The sequence below is a fragment of the Eleginops maclovinus genome, chromosome 17, assembly GCF_036324505.1.
Source record: "Eleginops maclovinus isolate JMC-PN-2008 ecotype Puerto Natales chromosome 17, JC_Emac_rtc_rv5, whole genome shotgun sequence".
NCBI lineage: Eukaryota > Metazoa > Chordata > Actinopteri > Perciformes > Eleginopidae > Eleginops > Eleginops maclovinus.
Genome location: NC_086365.1, coordinates 5,559,952 through 5,579,607, shown reverse-complemented (window position 1 = coordinate 5,579,607; position 19,656 = coordinate 5,559,952). Strand labels below are relative to the sequence as shown.

The following is a 19,656-nucleotide window of genomic DNA, read 5'->3' as shown; positions in this document are numbered from 1 at the left end:
TCACCTGTCTTGCAGAGTGTTGCTTCTCGGTCACTTTGCTGGTCCCAAGCCAGGATAAAGAAGGAAGGTTGGACGAAGAGCTAGCCATTCCATCCCACTTAATAGTCTTTTGATGATATTTGGTGATATTCTAACATTTACCAATACAGGACAACATTTATTTATGTAATGTGGGTCTAGACAAAGCATTAAAGTCATCAAGTGATGGCCTATTTCAATGGCAAACATGAAATAAATCTAAAATCAACAGAAGAAAGTTCATTTGTAGTTTTAACATATTAAGGGTGTTTTTCCCATGTTCTGTCTCTCCTACAGTGTTCATTACATATAATGTTAAAATGGCTAATTATGCAAATTATGACGTCATTTGGCGACAGCCAATAGCTACTTTAGTCCTTACTATGGATTTGGCAACACTGTACTGTACTGGTGTTAGCATATTGGCGTTAGCATTTAGCTCAAAGCATCGTTTTGCCTGAGTAAAGCCAACCAGAGCTGTTAGTCCTGTTTTCGTGGAAGTTTGGAAATGTTTACCTTTTTTAGTATCATATAACATAAAAAGAAAAAAGCAACCACTACGCAACTAAGTCAACTTCAAAGATGTACCAGTATTCAAAAGCTTTTGAATGAAATTACATTCAGAACAAAGGAATTCAGATACATTGTTGTTGTTGCTAGGAATGTAGTGGTGTTCAAATTTCAATATCAAGTACTTAATTCATCCAGAAACCAGATATGTATGTCTCTTATTGAAGTCAAGAAAAAAAATGTAAGACTGAATGAAGTAGCACAAAATAGAAAAACTCAAGAACCTCAAAGTGCACTTTAACAAATGAGAAAAACACCAGGATGACTGAACCCGTCTTTTATTTCACTCAGAGGAGACACTGAACTGATGCATCTGAAGGAATCCTATTTTCCAGATCTGTAGTTCATGGCCTGTGGCATCAGACTATCCTATATCAAGCACGTGACTCTTATGGCAGGAGCATTGTCTGAGGCTATGTTTACATCCTGCTTTATTTAGCATCAGATGCATCAGTCCCTGGCTCACTGTCACAATAATACAATCAAAATAAGTTACACAACATGCTGAGGGGGTCTGAATTTCAGACAGTAGCGAGCCTGTTGAGTCCCACAGAGACACAAACACACACACACAGGTGGCTATGAACGCTGTAGCATCACTAACACGAAGCTCCAACAATCATTTACATCTGTACCACATTTTAAACCATATTATCCTATATCCCATTCATTCTCATGGTAAATCCTTAGATTAGGGTGTGATGTGGAAGGAGACATTTTAAAAACCGGAGATAAACAAAAACGTTCAACAAGCAGGAGTGAACAAAGGCACTTCAAGTTCTCATATTTTTTACCAACACTTAAATTATTTTATTCCTCTTATATGTACCTTTTCCTTCATTTTTTAAAATGAGGTCATAGCGATAAAAGCCAAACACATCCAGAGCTGCTAGTACCGATTTTTTAATCTGCAGACCATTTCTTTAATCTATTTAATTTCCCAGCACCCAAGACGACTTGATCTATTTTAGTTTTTTATTTTTAGAAATACAGCAGTTTCTGGATATTATCGGGGAACGTGCTTGCTGCATACACACACACACACACACACACACACAGACCAACAGACACACAGAACCCTGACCAGCTGCTGTGAAATGTTTCACACTTTAACAGCACATCAATCACGGGGTGGTGAGGGCAGGACATGAGGAGGGGGGGTGCAGTGTGGAGGGAGTGTTCTGTGTTTGTTTGTGTTTGTGTTGTACAAAAGTCTCAAATACCCCCCAGCGGAGGAGAAGAAGAATTGCACACTTCTTCTTCCTGGCTGTTATTCCTTTCACCGGACAGCCCCATCCATCATCTTATGAAAAATGTTTCATCACCATCTCACACGTGTCTCTATCCACTGTCCGCGCTGATGCAACACAAGCAGGCAGGACTTCAGATTCCTGTTTCCACCCCGTCCCCTGGTCCGAATCCTCTTGACAGAGCAGGAGAGTAAAGGGTGGAGGTTGTTGAAGTGCAGAAAGGAGAGGAGAGGGATGTCTTCCTCGCTCTCACACCCGCTCAGGGTTGCTGTCCTTGTTCACTCTGCGTCTCGGGAACAGTTTTCGCTTTAGTAGAATAAGCTGCAAGGAGAGGGAAGAACAGGAAATGACATAATTAGAAACAACATGCAACTAGGGAGACATGAAAAACGGTCTATTAGCAAGAGGAGGACTGGCAGGGAGTTGGACGAGAAGATCAATACCACTCTCCTATACGTCCATTAAATATGAAGCTAGAGCTAGCAGGGCGTGCTTATGTACATAGGTTTACAGCATATGTGTATATTCTGTATATATTGTATATTTCTATGTTATATCTTTGTAAATCATTATTATTTTTGTTCATTTTGGTGTATTTTTGTACTTAATGTAGCTTTAAAAATGTGTAATTTATTTGTACCTGCTCTTTTTGGTGTTTTTATGTGTTTATTTATGTGTGTTTGTTTGTGTGTGTCAGTGTGTTTATATGTAAAACACATTTGATTGCTCTCTTTTGTTATGGAAACAATAAATATCATACTTTAAGAAAGCAAGACAGCTTGGCTATGTCAAACGGTAATAAAATCAGCAGCGTAGAATCACACCCCCTCTGGAGGAAAGACACTCTTTATCACTTTCATATAAACTGTACCTTAATACCTTAACTGACAGAAGGACAGCGAGGCCTATCTGGTGCCAAATACACAACTAAAGACTGCCTGTGTGTGTGTGTGTGTGTGTGTGTGTGTGTGTGTGTGTGTGTGTGTGTGTGTGTGTGTGTGTGTGTGTGTGTGTGTGTGTGTGTGTGTGTGTGTGTGTGTGTGTGTGTGTGTGTGCGTGTGTGCGTGTGTGTGTGCGCGTGTGTGTGTGCGCGCGTGTGTGATGGACACTTTCCTATCTAAGAACACAGGTCCCATGGGTTGCTGTGGGGAAAATTCTCCTAAGGTCACTGCACTTAATAACCTTTCTTTATGTTCGCTGAGGAGAAACTGGAGACCTTTGGATTAAGGGAAGCGTCTCAGAACAACGCAATGTCCAACCTGGGTGGCGTAATACTTGCTAAACATTTCCTGACATTTGTTTGAATGTATTTCAAGTGCCAAACCCGGATTAATTTGACAGAAGAGATGCCCGAGCACAGTATCCCGGTTTTAAATTCAGTGCTCTAATGTCCTTTGAACGTTCTTCCAGCTGATCTGGCAACAAAGATTAAAGTAAATACAACACTGCCTGATCCAAGTCAACAAAGACTGCTTGCCCTCTTTCCTTTCTGTGAAGTCGGCTCCTGGCTCAGCCGCTCATACTAACACAACACATGAGACGGATGCTTCTCTGAGTGGAACTTCAATACTGAAGGTCTGAATCATAGCTCAAGCATGAATCATGGAAAGGGATCGGTGTGAGCGAATGTCTGCATGTCCGTATTTCAATGTGTATACAAACTGTGTTTGGTATGAGGTAGGGACACCGACCTGTTCGGCAAAGAAGGACATGATGGTGAAGACGACGAGCGTCACGAGGACACAGTGAGTCCAGAACTTCAGCTTGTCCCGATAAACTCGCCTGGGAAAAAACACAATTCAGTTTTTGAATAGTCGCTGGTGAGATGGTTAAATAAAATGTCTGTTTGCTAGAATGAAGGCTAGCTGTGCTGTAATAAAACAAGAAGGACTCGTGAAGTATGCGGGGGGCAGCAGGGCAACAGGGTGACAAGGTGACATCACCCAACGCCATCTGCCAGTTACTTTACTAACTCAAAGAGAGGAGGGAAGGCGGGGGAGACGGGAGGCTCAGCTGTGTGATGATCTTGCGAGTATCTTACAGCTCACGACTGATCTGAGATGGCTCGGTCTAATTTTAAAGCTACAATGTGAGGCTGGCATTCTGCAGCTGAAGCCCCCTGAGCACAGGAGCAGGATCCCTGACAAAAACCCATCTGAAGGATTCCCCCCTCCAATCCAACCTGGTGACAGCCACAAATTCTTAACTGAGGCTGTTCGGGAGAAAAGAGCTTGATGAATTGCAGACGGTGTTTATCGTCGTTACAGTAATACCGTAGAGTAAAAACAAACCTCTACTCACATATACACGCACACAAAGTACAAAAATAGTGCAATAATAATGTAAAATTGCACTGAAATACATATTTAAATAGAATATAAACTAGATCAAATGTTATGTAAAACAAATATCCTTTTCCTTCTTAACCTCTATTTTGTTTGTATTTGTCCATTATATTTAACATGCCTTTATTCCTAAGTGCACAATCTATATTGGTTTTCTTATATAGCAAATATGCATTCCAACATCTTTCTAGTACATGTCCGTATCAATAAATTACACATTCACATGAACATACTTTTCAGAAGGCCAACATTTCTGTATTAAAAACAAGAGATTTGTTTTGGGTTTGGCCTTATGTAATATTCTCATTTTCTGAGGTACTGAATTTGGGGTTTTCATTAGCTGATAGCCGTAATCATCAAGATTAATACAGATAAACGCTGGAAATAATTCCGTTGTGTGTAATGAATCTATATCATGTATGAGTTTCACTTCTTAAATTGAATTACTGAAATGAATTCACTTTTTCACGAGATTAAGATGCGGCTGTATAACAAAAGCCATATTACATTTTACACTTTATAATTGTCTGTTATTGGAATGTGTGTTCTGCTATGTTGTGGATTATTAATTGATTTGTCAAAGTTAAAGACAAATTTACATTTTAACTTGATGATGCTAATTTTAAAGGAAATCCATGTTAGGGTAAACAACTGTTTTAAAATGACATTTTTGATTAATATTATATCTAAACTTTATCTCCTACCAGTCTTGGAGCTCATCCATATGCAGGAATCTGTTGCGGTACTCTCTGGGCAGTTCAAACTGCGACGGCAGGGGGAACATGGACTCATAGAAGTCTCTCAGCACAGCTTTCACCGTGGCCGCGTCCTTATGGCTGTGGTCGATGTTATCATTCAGACAGATGAACTTCCTATGTGCGATGAATGAAAATACTGTTAAAACAGCTTAACAGCCAATAAAAAGGTGAGTTTTGGTTGCATAACATAAAGAGAAGAAAGAAAAGCAAAACATGCCAAGAAAAGGAAATAGTTTTCTCAAGAGTTTCCCACCTTGGATTCTTCCTAATGTCATCTAACTGGCCGACAACATGGGAGACATTAGTCCGCACCATTTTGAAAGCGATCTCCTCCTCCCCCATGATCTCAAACCTGTCCAACAGAGAGCACGTTAGCAGCAGCAGGAGCGAGGCTAAGTAAGGAGAAGATCTGAATGATAATACATTGTGAAAAAATGGTGCTTAAAGATGACCTGTACTTATTTTGGTCTCTGAAGGCTTTGTGGATGCGTTCTGTGATGGGCTTGCAGTGCAGGACGAGGCCTTTGGTGACGGGAGGCTGGGGATAAAAAAAAGAGCATCAGTCAAACTATTTTTAAACAGAGTTGAATGTATTACAAATGTTTCATTATTTTTAACATAATAGCATAGCACATATTTTCCGTATATCATGTAACACTACAAGAAATTCACATTTAATGGATTTTAGTGTTAGGAAACATGCTAAAAACATTATTTTCCAAGCAGTGTCCTTCAGGAGAGGCTCACCATGCTGGGGTCATAGTAGGCCTCCTGAGTGGGGTTCACCAGGTGGAGCTGGGTCAGGTTAGTCGGGAGAGTCTTAGAGCAGTTGATCAGCATCTGCTCCAGGCCAGTCAGGTCCTAAAACAGTGCAACAAAGAAACATTACACTCTTAAAATACAAGAATTCTTGCAAATGATTTAGTCTCAGAGCCTTATGTGAAAGAGAGAAGCTTTATCAAAGGAAGGACGGACCTGCAGGCTGAGGGGCAGCTCGTGGATCCTTGTGGCCAGAGTTCTAATCTCTCGGTCGGACAGTACGCCCGAGTGGTCGGTGTCGATCTCGTCAAACACATCAGACACGTTGAGCTGCTGCTGAGCACTCATCAGGAAGTAGAAGTATGAAAAGGCGAACTGCATGTCCTCTGAGTGACGAACAGTGTGACCTGAGGTCTTGGCAAACTCCTCTGGGAATCTGAGGAAAAAAGTATTTTAAGATGTTGCCTTTCCAGACAGGATTATCATGGTAATCTGAGACGCAAACAAAAAAATGCACCGGAAACAACAAACATTTTAAATAAATAAACAATCATAAATAAATAGAGGGTTTTTTAAAAGGCTATGTAGCTGAATATATTAAACACTATACCTGAAACAAAGAACAAAAATAACCTCTCTGGAAAACTAAAACTAGCAAACACTGAAAACTAAAACTAAACAAAAATGAAATTAAAAAGTCCAAATAAACTAAACTAATTGAAAACTCAAACTATTAGAACTTCTGGAATACCAAAGAGACGTAGGCACTCACGTGTCCTGCAGCCCCTGCATGATGAGACAGTCGATCATGTGGGGCATGTGGGCAGGGGACTTTGCGGGACGTGAATCCGAACTGGCCGTTGAGCAGCTTGTTGACGTAGCGCAAGGAGTCGGCGAAAGTGTCCTGCAGCCGCGGCCAGTGGCGGCACCGGCGGCCTCGTACGACAACTCTCTCTGCAGACGCTCCTCTTCCTGTAGAGTCAAAACTGAGAGATTAATATTTGAACAAATTTTAAATGGTACACTACAAAAGATGAAGTTGTCTGCCCTGCTTACCTCCAGAAGTTTCTGGAAGTACTTCCTCCTCTCCCAGGGCAAGAAGCCTCTGTCTGCGGAGATGTAGTGCTGGAGTCTCCTCCCGATTGGAGCTCCAACTGCAGCGTCGAAGGCTCTCCCTGAATCTCCGTGCTCTTGGGTTTTGAAATTCTGCTTAGCAGTTTGGAAGTCTTGGGTCTCTCGATCGCAGCATTTAGATTGTACTGTTTAGGGTTTTCAAAGTGTTTCTCATTCTTATCATCAATATCGACTTTGACTAGAGGAGTGACAGGCTTTAACGGCACAGCTACATCTTTCTAATCATTTCTTCTTTTGGGTTTGGATTTTCCTGCATGATATTTCCAGCTTTATCTTCCACGGCAGGTTTTCCTTCCGAATGCTCTCCCTCCAAGTCTTTATAGGGCTTTCGCTGCACCTTTACGGCACCTTCATTAGCGGGTTGTGAATCTTGCTTCTTTTGAGTCATGTAGGGTTTAAGAAGTTCAGCCTTTGTAAAGTTATAACCTTTCATAGTAATGTCCCCGATCAGGAGCTTCTCTCCAGCTTCTGTAGCTCACTTTGCAGATCAGCAGGTAGAAGAGACACATTCAGTGAAGGCACTTCTATGGCAGCCTGAAGTTCACCAGGCGGCCTTTTCTGGATCTTAGGACCCTGTTTGTCCTCGGGAATATCTAAGAAAGGGACGGGAGGCTCCAGGGTCACGGTCGGCTTCGGCTCTTTGTCGGCGTCTTTGATAACAGCCTGGGACACGTTAGCCTGAGGCGCCTCGCGGGTGTCGACGGCTACACTGAAGCTCATGACGAACTCGGTGTCATCTTCCTTCTGTAGAGTGAGATTGTACTGGATCTGGGTGGCGTTGTGACCCGGGTAGAGCAGCAGGTGAATGGTCTTCCACTTGTTGGCGACGGAGGTGTGGCGAAGCGCCGGGTTGTCACTGACGTGGGCCTCGGAGACTCTGCGGGCCAGTCTGTCGAAGCTGAAGTACGGCTTGGTTTCACCGACAGGGAGGGTGTACAGGCTCAGATTCCTCAGCAGGGTCACATGGCGCAGCTCGCCAAAGTGCTCTTCAAAAGAAACGGATACATGTTAAAGGATAAGGGAACATTTTAGGTTTTTCTAATAGGCCAGAAATCTCAAGGCAAGTCAAAAACCAAAAATACAAAAGCCTGGTTACTTTCGGATTTCAGTCATCTATTTATGCCTTTCAGCCCCACTGTGTCATATTATTTTTTATTAATATTGCAGTGTCCATGTTCATGGCCATTAAGAAAAAATATCACCCACTATAATTTGTTTTGAATGTATTTGTTTTTAATAGTTTTTAGACAAATATCAAGGTCTAAGGCATAGAGGAATTAGCGTTTAGCAGGTTTTGGATTAGCACCCATCATGTGTTGTAGGGATTTGTCAATAAAAAGAACATATAGAATATCACCAGACACATAAGTTATTGTTGTAAAGGAACTGTGGCTGGAACAGAAAAGGGCCTTCCCCAAACTCTTTCCACAAAGTTGACACAGAATTGTCCAGATGAAGCATTTAGAATCCTCTTCACTGGAACTAAGGGGCCTAACTTAACCCCACCAAAACCACCCTCAGATACCTGAGTATCTTTTGTCTATATAGAGTATTTTTGATTATGAAGGCACTTCATAAATGCATTGTATAAACTCACCTTGACCACAGTCTCCCACATCAAACCCACAGGAGAGAACGTTGCAGGCCTGGTCACAGAACTTGTCAGCGAGCCAGGAGTTGGCACAGCCTTGATTGCAGTACGACGTCCCCCCGATACCTCCGAGACCTCCTGCAAACTGCCACACCTGTCCACCAGCTCCACCGGCCCCCCCACCGACTCCGGCAGCAAACCGGCTGCTCCCTGCTGCACCTGTCAGAGGAAAGGCACAACATATTAGACATGAATAAAACATTTTTAGCTTATTAAAACAGGAGAGGTGCGTGTGGATGTCTTTACCCAGGCAGTCCCCTCCATCCCAGTCACAGGCGGAGTTGTTGCAGGCTTTGTCGCAGTAGCCATCTTTGATCCAAGATCCTGGGCAGCCCTCAGCACAGTTGGGGACAGGCCAAGTGAGATACACCTGCACGGAGGGGAGGAAAGAAATGATTAGAGGCCATTTATTGCACAAAACAGTACGAACATACATTTCAAAATGAACGAGTGAGCCCTTTGTTTTGTTGCATTCTCACCTTCTGTCCTTTGGAGTGGCTGTAGAAGTCGTCCGGCCAGACGTCTTTGCCAAACATCACATCATCGTTGAGGTAAATGAACTTTTGGGAGAGCCCAGGGATGCGGTGGATGTGGGTCTCTATGGCAGGAGAGCTGAAAGTGGGGAGGTGGCTGTGGTTCAAGAAGATATCCTGGATGTCAAAGAATAAAACATTTATATTTTAGTTTCAGTTATTTTTCTGTAATCTGTAATTGTTTTGGTAGATTTCTATTTGCTTTCTAATACATTACAAAGGGTTAAGTAATAAGCTGACCAACCATAACTCTTTAAGGGTGCAGTGGGGGAGAATCTGGGGCTTAAATTTTACCTGATGTGTGACAACTGTAACTCTGGGGTTATCCAGGTTGAGCCAGGACGGAATCTGGCCATTAGTGACGATGAAGATGTGTCGCACCCAGGGAGCGTGTTTCTCCACAGAGCGCAGTGAGTAGCGGAGCTCCTCATTGTCCTCGAACCGGCTGGCAGAAACATCTTCATCCTGTTTGGACTGAGGAGGAAAAGCGATGAATACTTGTCCTGTATCTCAGGGGACAATACTGCTCATGATGTGGTCTTACAGAGGAGCAGTCGTACCTGTGAGATGGCGGTGAGGTCCCAGAACAGGTAGCCAGGGCTTATGGTTAACTCTTTACCATCCAAGGTCAGGTTCTTTTTAGCCTGCTGGGTCAGATCGGTGAAATCCTGTGGGGTTTTCAGGTGGAGCAGGGCGATGCTGGCCTCAGAGTACAACTCAAACTAATGGACAGATAAACAATAACAGTGGAGTCTTAAAAGCTTGATCAAGTACTCCAGTGTTTGACATTGGATGTTAACAAAATTTGACTTTTATTACCTGCTATCCGTCAAGCTCCATTTGATTAGAAAGAAATACCAGGACTAGCATTTGTACTAACATTTATGGTACCCAGAGGAAGAATCCTACTTGAATTCCTGACTTTTCATATTCTGCCATCTCTAAGCCAAACCAATTTACCAAATACATTGGTTAATGACCAGATAATCACAAAAAATAATGCCCTTCCAATCTTTGAGTTTAATGCTTAATAGCAAAACATAAACATTTTAGCATTTCCATTGTTAGCACGTTAGCATTTAGCTCTAGCACCAGGGTACAGTTAAAGGGCTGATAGCATGGCTGTAGAATCTAAGTCCCATTATCAGTTTAAATACAGAAGGATAACAAGCTCTTATGGTTCAGCAAAGACGCTCCACTGACAAATGAGAACTTCAAAATATAACTTTAGACTTTGAGTTTGGTTTAAAATTCCAAAAAATCCAAGTTCTTAGAGATAAAATGTCTATGTAAAATCACAGGAGCGCCCTTTAAGCGACAAATCTCAACCTCAACCTCAAGCACAGATATAATGACATTTTCTCAGAATTAAGTCCCATGCTCAGCAGCAGAGTTTAGCCACAGTGCAGTCATGATTATGACATTTAAGGAGGCCGGAAGGTTTACTAGAAGTCTGGGAGCGAAAATGACTAGATTGACGTGTTGACCTTTGACCGTGCATATACAGAGGTTAAATCAAAGCAACTATAATGCTTGTGTGGAGGCGTCAGAACAACAAGGGTGTGTGTGTGTGCGTGTGTGTGTGTGTGTGTGTGTGTGTGTGTGTGTGTGTGTGTGTGTGTATGTCAAAAGAGGTGAGAGATCGGAAAATTCTGTGATGTCATCTCATCCATGGGGGTCCCATGGGGGTCACATGGGGCTGATTTTAGGACAGTTATGCGAGGCATCGAAGGACACATGCATGTGAGGGAGATACCCCCGGCACGGCTCATTTCAAACTATTTGTCTCGCCTGTTAAAATCTAATCTTCCCAGGAAAAAGACTCACCCCGTCTCACTCCATCATCGAACACCGAATCCAAAAGTCTCACATGAACAGGACTCCTTTGTTTTTCTCTGCTCCTGTTTTTAGGTGAGGAGGATTAGCTGTGTCTTATGAACCCGACGGGGAGCAGCCAGCCCCGGATCACATTGCTGTCTTTATTATAGCTCTCTTTATAGTCCTGATAATGCTCTAACACACGCACACAAAGAAGACGTGTGTGTTGGTCTAACACTGGCACGTGGCTGCCTGCAAGTGTAGGCTATTTTTACACACACACCACATGTTATTACTAACTTGTTCAGAATAAATATTAAAACTGAAATGATTTCGGCTGATTTCCTTTTTTCTAGACTGATGAATGAATCAAAAGATAGGATTTGCTACTTTGTTGGTTTATATCATTGAAAATAGTTTTTTTTTTAAAGATGAGATATACTTTATTGATCCCAAATTGGGAAATGTTTTCGTAGCATATAAAACAGGGCATTGCACAACTTTAAAAATAAAAAAGATTAAAAAATAAACAATTCTAAACTACAAACATCTCAAAATAGAAATTAAAACGGGAGTAAAAAGTTGACCGGGAAGATGAAAATATGTATACTATCTGAGAAATAAAATACTTCTGAAGGTCCAAATTACAGGTAACACGATATTAAAGTGGGATGTTATTTACATGAAGTGTGCAAGGAATGGGATAATAAATTAAAAGTGCATACCCTGCTGTAGGGCATTGTGATTGGCAGGTTTCTCACATTAATTTTTCTAAATCAAGGTTCAAAATACAGCAAGAGACATTATTATATGACCCTAAACATGTCTAGAATACTTTTTCCTTTTCATTAACATGTCCCGTGTGAGGCTTAGTTTTGCAATATTATAAACTGATCACTGCTGAATGCAATTAGTTTAGGGTAGACAATCCGGGTAAAACCAATTAACATCGTAGTGAGTGATCTTTTTGGCAGGTGGCTTGAGATGCTATAGTGGCGTGTGGCACAGTAGACGGCTACATCTGAGCTGAAGCACATCATCCCGCACCACGTGTCGGGCTGTGAAGTCAAGATCAGTCCCAACAATACCAAGGTGACGGACTGAGGGGACTGAAGCAAATCTATTGTGGTCTTTAAATACTGATCCAAACATTGTCAAAGTAAGGACATTATGTGGTTGTTCCAAATCTTGAAACAAGATGATCCAACCTATAATATAAATAAATATCACATAAAGTCAGTGATTCCAATTTTTTAAATGTCTATACAGAGGCCAAATTCATTAAATGTTTGCACTTAAGCATGTATATTTTCTATAGAGTTTGCCCTACACTTGCTTTTTTATAATCTTTAAAAAGTATTGCCTAACTTCTAAAGCCCTTTAGCATTTTCACACTTTTCAAATATTTTTTAAGCTAAGTTTTAAACTTTGCATTTTATTCTTGATATTTAGTTTGTAATTCTTGGTTTTACTTTTAATCCAAATATTATTCTTTATAGCACACTGGTCCTTTTAGCCCATTTCGCTCACATGTATTCATTGTCAAGTCAATGGTTTTTATATAGGGCCAAAAAGCTTATTCCAAGATGCTTTTCATTAGGAGCAGATCAGACCAAACTCCTTCAATTTGTATGGGAAGAAAAACACCTTCGGATGTTGCTTCACAGTGGAGGTGAGACACCGTGTGGACAACAGCGAACACATACAAATACACGCTAATGCGAACACATCAGCACTGCAGGCGCGTACACAAACACTTGGGGCGGATGATCGGGGGTTATGGGGCTGCTTTCATCACCATAGCACTCGATCTAACACCAGCTATAAATACCGGCCGCCTCTCACTGCTGAACCTCTCCATCCACACCATGCACATCATCCCTCTTTCAAAGAATCAGCCTTGTGTCACCAGGAAACACCTTGAAACCCTAACTGTGTATTGTGGGGTGTACCTAGAATCTTTCCAGCCTTACACACACACACACACACACACACACACACACACACACACACACACACACACACACACACACACTTTCCATCCAGGACTTTGTTTGGCTTCACATGAACAAGTATCATCTCCACTCTCTACCACAGTGCCTGCCCATTACCGTTATAAAACATGACAACTGGAGTCCAAACAGGTAATGCTGGGCACACATGTCCGAGATGACAGGGTGTGTCCAAGAGTGCAGAAGAAGGTCAGTAAAATCCTTGTGACCTTTCGGTGTGCTGGCTGGCGCCGCGCCACTCCAAACAGTTGTTCTAATGTTAACCCCCGCACCGCCAGCTAAGGTTACAGCCCGAATGCCGCCGGCTATTATCACATGACCTCCCAGGCTACATTGCAACTAACAAACCTGGAGACAAATGCTGCAGTAAAGGGACAACTGGGTTTGGTGATGATATGTAGGTTAAACACTGTTAACCTACATATCATCAGATACGAAGATACAGTGAGTTTGACTCCCCTGAAGCTGCTTCTTTGTTCTCACAAACACTGGTATATGGTCTCTATTGTATATTTGTGTCAAAATGTAAGGTGCACTGATGTGATAACCAGAGAAACTGCAAGTTTGTGTGTTTTTGCTTTTAAGAAGACCTATTTTAAAAAACCTACAATTCAAAAAACAAACAACCGAGGCAAATGTGTTGGTTGATTGAATTTAACTAGAATTTTTCAAACATAAAATATTCATATTTGAGAAGCTGGAACAAACAACTTACTTAATTAATTATTTCACCTCTAAAATATATAATTTCAGTTTTTTCAGCTTAGGGAGATTCAGTTTAAAGGCTTTTCATGCTTCTTAAGAGTGAAAATCTGTTGTATAGCTTCTTTGTTTTACATTTAGAAACTACAAAGGCAGTTACAAAAGATGTTATCTAATTGGTCGATTAATTCTTATCAGCCATGTGAGTGCATTAATGGAAGACGGGACAAACAGTTGAATCATGGCTGTCCTGACTGTCTGCTGGTATGACAGGGTCACATGCACCATTTTGTTTTCTTTGATTATTTCAGAGTAATCCAAGCTCGTTAGTGGCATTCCTCCGTCTCAAAATATAAAGCAGACTTCTGATTAGAGAAAATTATTAGATACACAAGCCGCTGAGCTAAACAGAGGCTCTTTATCCTCATCACAATGTAACTGTTTAAAATAGCAAAAGCCCATATTTAGCAGGACAGCGCAACCTCCTCTCCAAGGAGAAATTGACATTTGTCTTTAACACTTTCCTAAATTATGCTGCTGCTGAGATGTACAAAAATATCTTACTATGTGCTTGCATAAAAACCTTCAGCTCTGCTATAAGACACTGTGTGAGTGACATCTGGTGGCAAAGTCCAGTTATGTTAAAAAAAAAAATGTACCACAAATTTTTGAAAACGCCTTCAACAAATAATGCACATTGTGTGCATCAAGTGAGTAATATATTATATATATTCTTATAGTAATAAGAAAGATAAAAGTCATGAATGTGACCTGTACATCTATAAAGTGTGCAACAATGCCACCTGCTGTTTTGAAACTGAAATATCAATTTTAACATCTAACTAAAGTGGATTTTTTTAATGTTCTTCCTCAGCTTGAATTTTGTATAAGAAGGAGGAGGAGGAGGAGGAGGAGGAGGAGGAGAAGAAGAGGAAGAAGAAGAAGAAGAAGAAGAAGAAGAAGAAGAAGAAGAAGAAGAAGAAGAAGAAGAAGAAGAAGAAGAAGAAGAAGAAGAAGAAGAAGAAGAAGAAGAAGAAGAAGAAGGTGAATCTAGATGTTAACTAAAAAGTAGAGTAGTATGTTTAAAAAACGCTGCAGGAATGTCCCATCTGCTGCAGGATGATGTGTTATTTGAATGTGTCGGATGTGCCAACTATCATGTTAATAGAATAGTCGTATCGGTTAAGAGTTAGTACCTGATTAATTTTAGTGGTTATGACGGAGGGCAGTTTGACTCTCAGCTGCTCCGTTTGCTTGAAGGTCGCCGGGAAGCCGCTCAGGTACGCCAGAGACTGCATGCGGATCAGACCAGGAGCCTCTTTATCTGTCGTCTTCAAACACACAACGAAGAAATATATTTATTTCTTTAGTTCTGGATTAAGGGGGGACCTTACCCCCTTCATACAATTTAAACATGTAATTTAAACCCTTTTGTTAAAGGGGGACCCTTATCTATAATATTAGTTCTGGACATAAGGAGGGGACCCTTATCAATAAAGTACATTTTTATATAAAAATCATTAAAAAATGTGTTTGTTATGCAAGGGGGAACCTTATCTAAAAAGTTACTTATGGACATACACCTAAATATATCTATACACCTAAATAATGTCTTCCGGACATAAAGGAGCCCCTTATCAAAAAAGTTACATTTTTATAAAAGGGGGGACCTTTATCCAAAGAATTAGTTCTGGACACAAGGGGGGGGACCCTTGTGAAAAAAATAAAAATAAGGGACCCTTATCTAAAAATGTTGTTTCGGACATGAGGGGGGACCTTACCCCTTTCATACAATTTAAAAGTGCATTGTGCAATGAAAATAATGGTGATGAACTCACCAGGTAACATCTGGACACGGAGAATTTCTGGAGTTCTTTAGACACATCTTTGTAGGCTTTATCAGCTGAGGAAAAAAAATGAACAAATCAAAATCTTCATTTACATAAGACTGGAAATCTTATGCACCTCTTACGATTTTGAAAGAAAACAATATTCTTTATATCAGACCTTTAAGATCATTAAAAGAGATAAACATGACTAAAAGGGTTCAATACTGATCAGCAGATTGTGTGTTGGAATATATTTAAAGGCCATTTGTTTTGCTTAGTGTACTTATTTTAAACAATTGCTCTTTAATTCTTTTGTGTGTTTATACCGTCAGCCTGTGAATGGAAGACAGCCACAGTCACAGTGTTGGACGGGTGGAAGGGTGTGTTCATCAGCAGCAGCTCTTTGGCAGTGGAGAAGGAGGGAGAGAGTGACGGTAGCTCTTTGAGAGTGATGTTGGCAGGCAGAGCGGGGTCCAGGGCCAGCATTGGCGCTATGATGCAGTGGGACAGCAGGCATTCTGGCTTTACACTAAACACACAAAGACATGATACTTTACTTCATGCACCTTTACTCTGTGCTCTCAAACAGGCGAACCCCTCCTCCGACTTTGTGGTTTTGCACCTATATATGTTCAAACTGGGTGAAATTAGTTCACACGTTCAGTCAACAGCTTCCTTTGTGGAAATGATGCATCAAGCCCCTCTTTATGTCTGCGGTTTTAACTCAGTGGGGTTTTACTTTTGACAAGGATTGAGAAGACTAGAGCAAAAGGGCCCTTTGTTAACCTAACATTTTGATGGTGAACACAGGAAATGTTTGACTTGTATCTTCATTGTAGTTCGGCTTTAATATTCACATTGTTTCCAAAGTTGAGTCATGACAAAATGTAAGTAAGAATCTTCCACTTAAATATGTTAGAAGAATGCTGCATGACAATAAATCCTTATTATTAACGATGCTGGCCCTCTTTTGCCTCCATCAAATAACTGATATCCCACCAGTTTACGCTTCCTTGTGGTTTAACACCCCCCTCCCCCCCTTCCTGTTTCAACATAACTCTAAACTTCATTGTGCACATAACGGTCATTTCCCTGTGCTGCAAAGGGCAAATTACATCTAAAATAATACATTTTCATAAGTTGTAAGGAGAAAGATTACGCTATATAGGTGTACCTAAAAAAGATGTATATACAATAAAACAATATAGACTGTGTACCTTTTAGAAAGTGGAATATGTCCCTTTTATATCCCTTGCCTTTTTTGGGGGGAAATGTTGCGATTCAATGAATTTCTTATGGAAATTATGGGTTGGGGATTTAGTTTTCAGAATAAAACAACATCAAAGATTTCATATAGACAGATTTTATAGGAACAGTCCTGGAATAAATCCGACCTCCATAAAGTTAAATGATTTTTGAGAGTCTTTGGAGGATGTAGTTTGTGGTGATGTTACACTGTATTGAATTATAAAAAGGTTAGCCTACCTTCAACAAAATAAACTTGCGACTGAGTCTATATATACCAAAATTACAATAAAATATGACATAAACCAGGATAGAGCATTTAACCCCCTCCTACTTTAGGACGCACACAATCTTCAGTCTCACCTCTCTTTTGGCACTTCAGTTGTCTCACTGGCATTTTTCCCCAGGCGTTCCCTGTGTGCAAGGAAACAGAGAATTCATATAATTTTCATCCCACACAACATGAAGTAGCAACCTTGTCAGCATTGTATCATTCACAAAGGTCTGTAGAAGCCAATAAACAGAATAACCACACTATTTGAACATGCTGACAGAAGAAGAAACGTTTAGAGACAAATGAAACCGCAACTTTCGCCTCAGAGTTTTTGACCTTTGATCTCAGCTCCTCTCTTCCTTTAGGGCAATGTCTTGACAAGCCAATCAAAGTGAAAATGATAATGCTACAGCTCACATGCTAATTATGTCTGTATTCAGGTTGAAATATACAGCATATTATGCTGTAGGAGAAGACTTTCTGTAGGAAAATAACAGTTTATATATAATTGTAGGCATGAGTTACAACCCATATTTATGCTAACTCACCATCAAGCTTGACTGCAACGTCACATTAGCACAAACAAAGTCACAGCTTACCTCAGTGCTCTTTGTTCCTCCTCCAGTTGCTCTTTGACCGTCTTCAGTTCTTTTAGCAGAGCCACATCTGTGCCATTCACCCATGTGTACACTACATCAATAGGCATGGGCAGACAGAGCCTGCAAAAAGAAACACTTATATCACTCAAGACAGTCCTCACACTGCAAAGCCGTGACCCTGATTCGCTCCCCAGCGAGCTTGAACTACTTTTGCTCATGCATGGTTACTCCTCGCTCTTGTTCTTTCAGATTTCTCTCAAGAGAAGGATAAAAACAGTCCTGTGTTGGAAGGTTTTTGCAGGAAGAGGACACACTTTTTCACACCAACATTTATGAATTTGCTAAGAGTTGTCTTCCTCAGCAAAGAAGACTTTGCACTATAGCCAGCTGTTTGCAGTATGCATTCGTCTAAATGAAGGCGTGACACATCGCTAAAATTCATGCATTTCTTTTGTTTTCATGGGTTCAAGGCACCCCTCTTTGGGAGCATAACTAATGTATTATAATCACCTGCTTTGGAACGATTTGCCACCCACATTGTCTCTGTAGGAATCGAAGAGCACATGATACTGGTCCCGACTCCACTCCACCACCACCTGTATGGAGAGGAGGGGACACAAAATGATACATTAGATATATGTATTATATAGCAAGTCTATGGATAAAACCATCTGACTAAGCATTTGCTAATGTTGCTACCTCCCAAATATCACACAGCCAAGGCCACACCAAACTACACACACAAAAAACTGGTTTTCTTAGGACCGCTCATTATCTGCGAAGGTAGACACCATGAACAAAAGGCTTTCCTAACACTAATAGCTAAATTTAAAGATTATAAAACAGTACAGTAAAAACGTATACTTTTATCAAAACTTATTATAAATATGTGTGTGATATTCTCAAATGATCCTTAATCAAAATGATTCAACTTACAACGTGGTGAACTGTCAGTAAGCAAGCCATAGGAATCAATATTTCAAGGAATGTGACACTTTCGTATGAATGCATACAAGTTGGGTGATTTGTAATTATGCCGAAGTAGAACGGACAACCTTACAATTTATAAAACGAGTGAATTAAAGATTAACATTTAAGTAGTTTTCCAGACGAGCTACACAACTTTAAAGAGTCGAGTTTTTGAATGGAATCTGGTGCGTCGTTGCCTCAGTACAACACATCCAGGACACAGCAGTCAAGCAAATAACGTTAGCTTAACAAAATTGACTGCCATATAGCGACTGGAGAGAAAATAGAGGAAACTCACCTCTCCAAACTGAAAGGCGGACACTATCATGAGGACTATCCCCCCAAAGCAGAGGTAGAGCCCGTACCGATGGGACAGACAGGTGTAGGTCTGCCTCTGCAACAGCTTGAGCACCGAGTTGACGACTACCATGGTTCTCTTTGGCAAAGCATGCCGCTGCATTCATTCAAAAAAGGCAGGTTTAACGCACTAAACAAAGAAAGTAAACATCACAGACGACCCATTTGTCAGCTGACCACCAGCCAGACTGTATGACACATGACAACGATACATTTCAGTTTTCTTCGGCGGTGCTTACACCGCTGCTGCCCGGCTTGTTTCTCCTCATCGCCCTCTGCTGGAGAGGAGCCAGGTTCATGGTGCCTTCAGGGTCAACCCCTTTTAATCACACATCTAGCAGACATGACGGTAATGAATGTTTAAAGAGAAAGACGTTTTAGAGAGTAAAGACAATTAAACAGTTGGCAGATGCTATTTGCACCCAGGTGAAAATAGTCAACAATGCTATTTGCACCCGGGTATCTATAGCCACAAAGAGCCATTGGCCCACTATCTTGGTTATGAATGTCTCCTTCCTATTAGATTGCATTGGCCTATTTTTATTTTTGTTTTACTAAGGCTACTGTTTTACAAAAGCTATTCAATACTAGGTCAGTTTAATTGCAATATTTTTAAAATCATTTTAAGTCATTCCAAATTTCTCAAAATTGAAAAGCTATTCAAACTTTAAGGCAGATGCTATTTGCACCCAAGTGACTATAGGGAACAATGCTATTTATAACCTTGGTTTACTGTTGAAAAAGCTTTTTTTAAAATACTTTCACAAGAATATAATTCATTTACAGCCTATATTGTAACATATACATCCATCCATCCATCCATCTTCTCCCAC

General features: G+C 40.8%; 1 protein-coding gene across 1 annotated transcript; it reads right to left on the bottom strand.

The window, feature by feature from the left end:
* Positions 1 to 850: 850 nt before the first annotated feature.
* gnptab (N-acetylglucosamine-1-phosphate transferase subunits alpha and beta) lies at positions 851 to 19,018 on the bottom strand. The gene is given in 26 exon segments (XM_063906081.1): positions 851 to 2,159; positions 3,530 to 3,620; positions 4,888 to 5,055; positions 5,195 to 5,293; positions 5,394 to 5,479; positions 5,689 to 5,802; positions 5,917 to 6,136; positions 6,473 to 6,528; positions 6,530 to 6,615; positions 6,618 to 6,672; positions 6,757 to 6,866; positions 6,869 to 7,054; positions 7,057 to 7,296; positions 7,299 to 7,820; positions 8,432 to 8,644; positions 8,732 to 8,855; positions 8,965 to 9,135; positions 9,313 to 9,492; positions 9,579 to 9,740; positions 14,747 to 14,881; positions 15,389 to 15,453; positions 15,706 to 15,908; positions 16,988 to 17,038; positions 17,498 to 17,617; positions 18,008 to 18,093; positions 18,765 to 19,018. Coding segments are annotated over 26 exon segments (3,777 nt in total). The 5' UTR covers positions 18,927 to 19,018; the 3' UTR covers positions 851 to 2,087.
* Between the last annotated feature and the right edge of the window lie 638 nt (positions 19,019 to 19,656).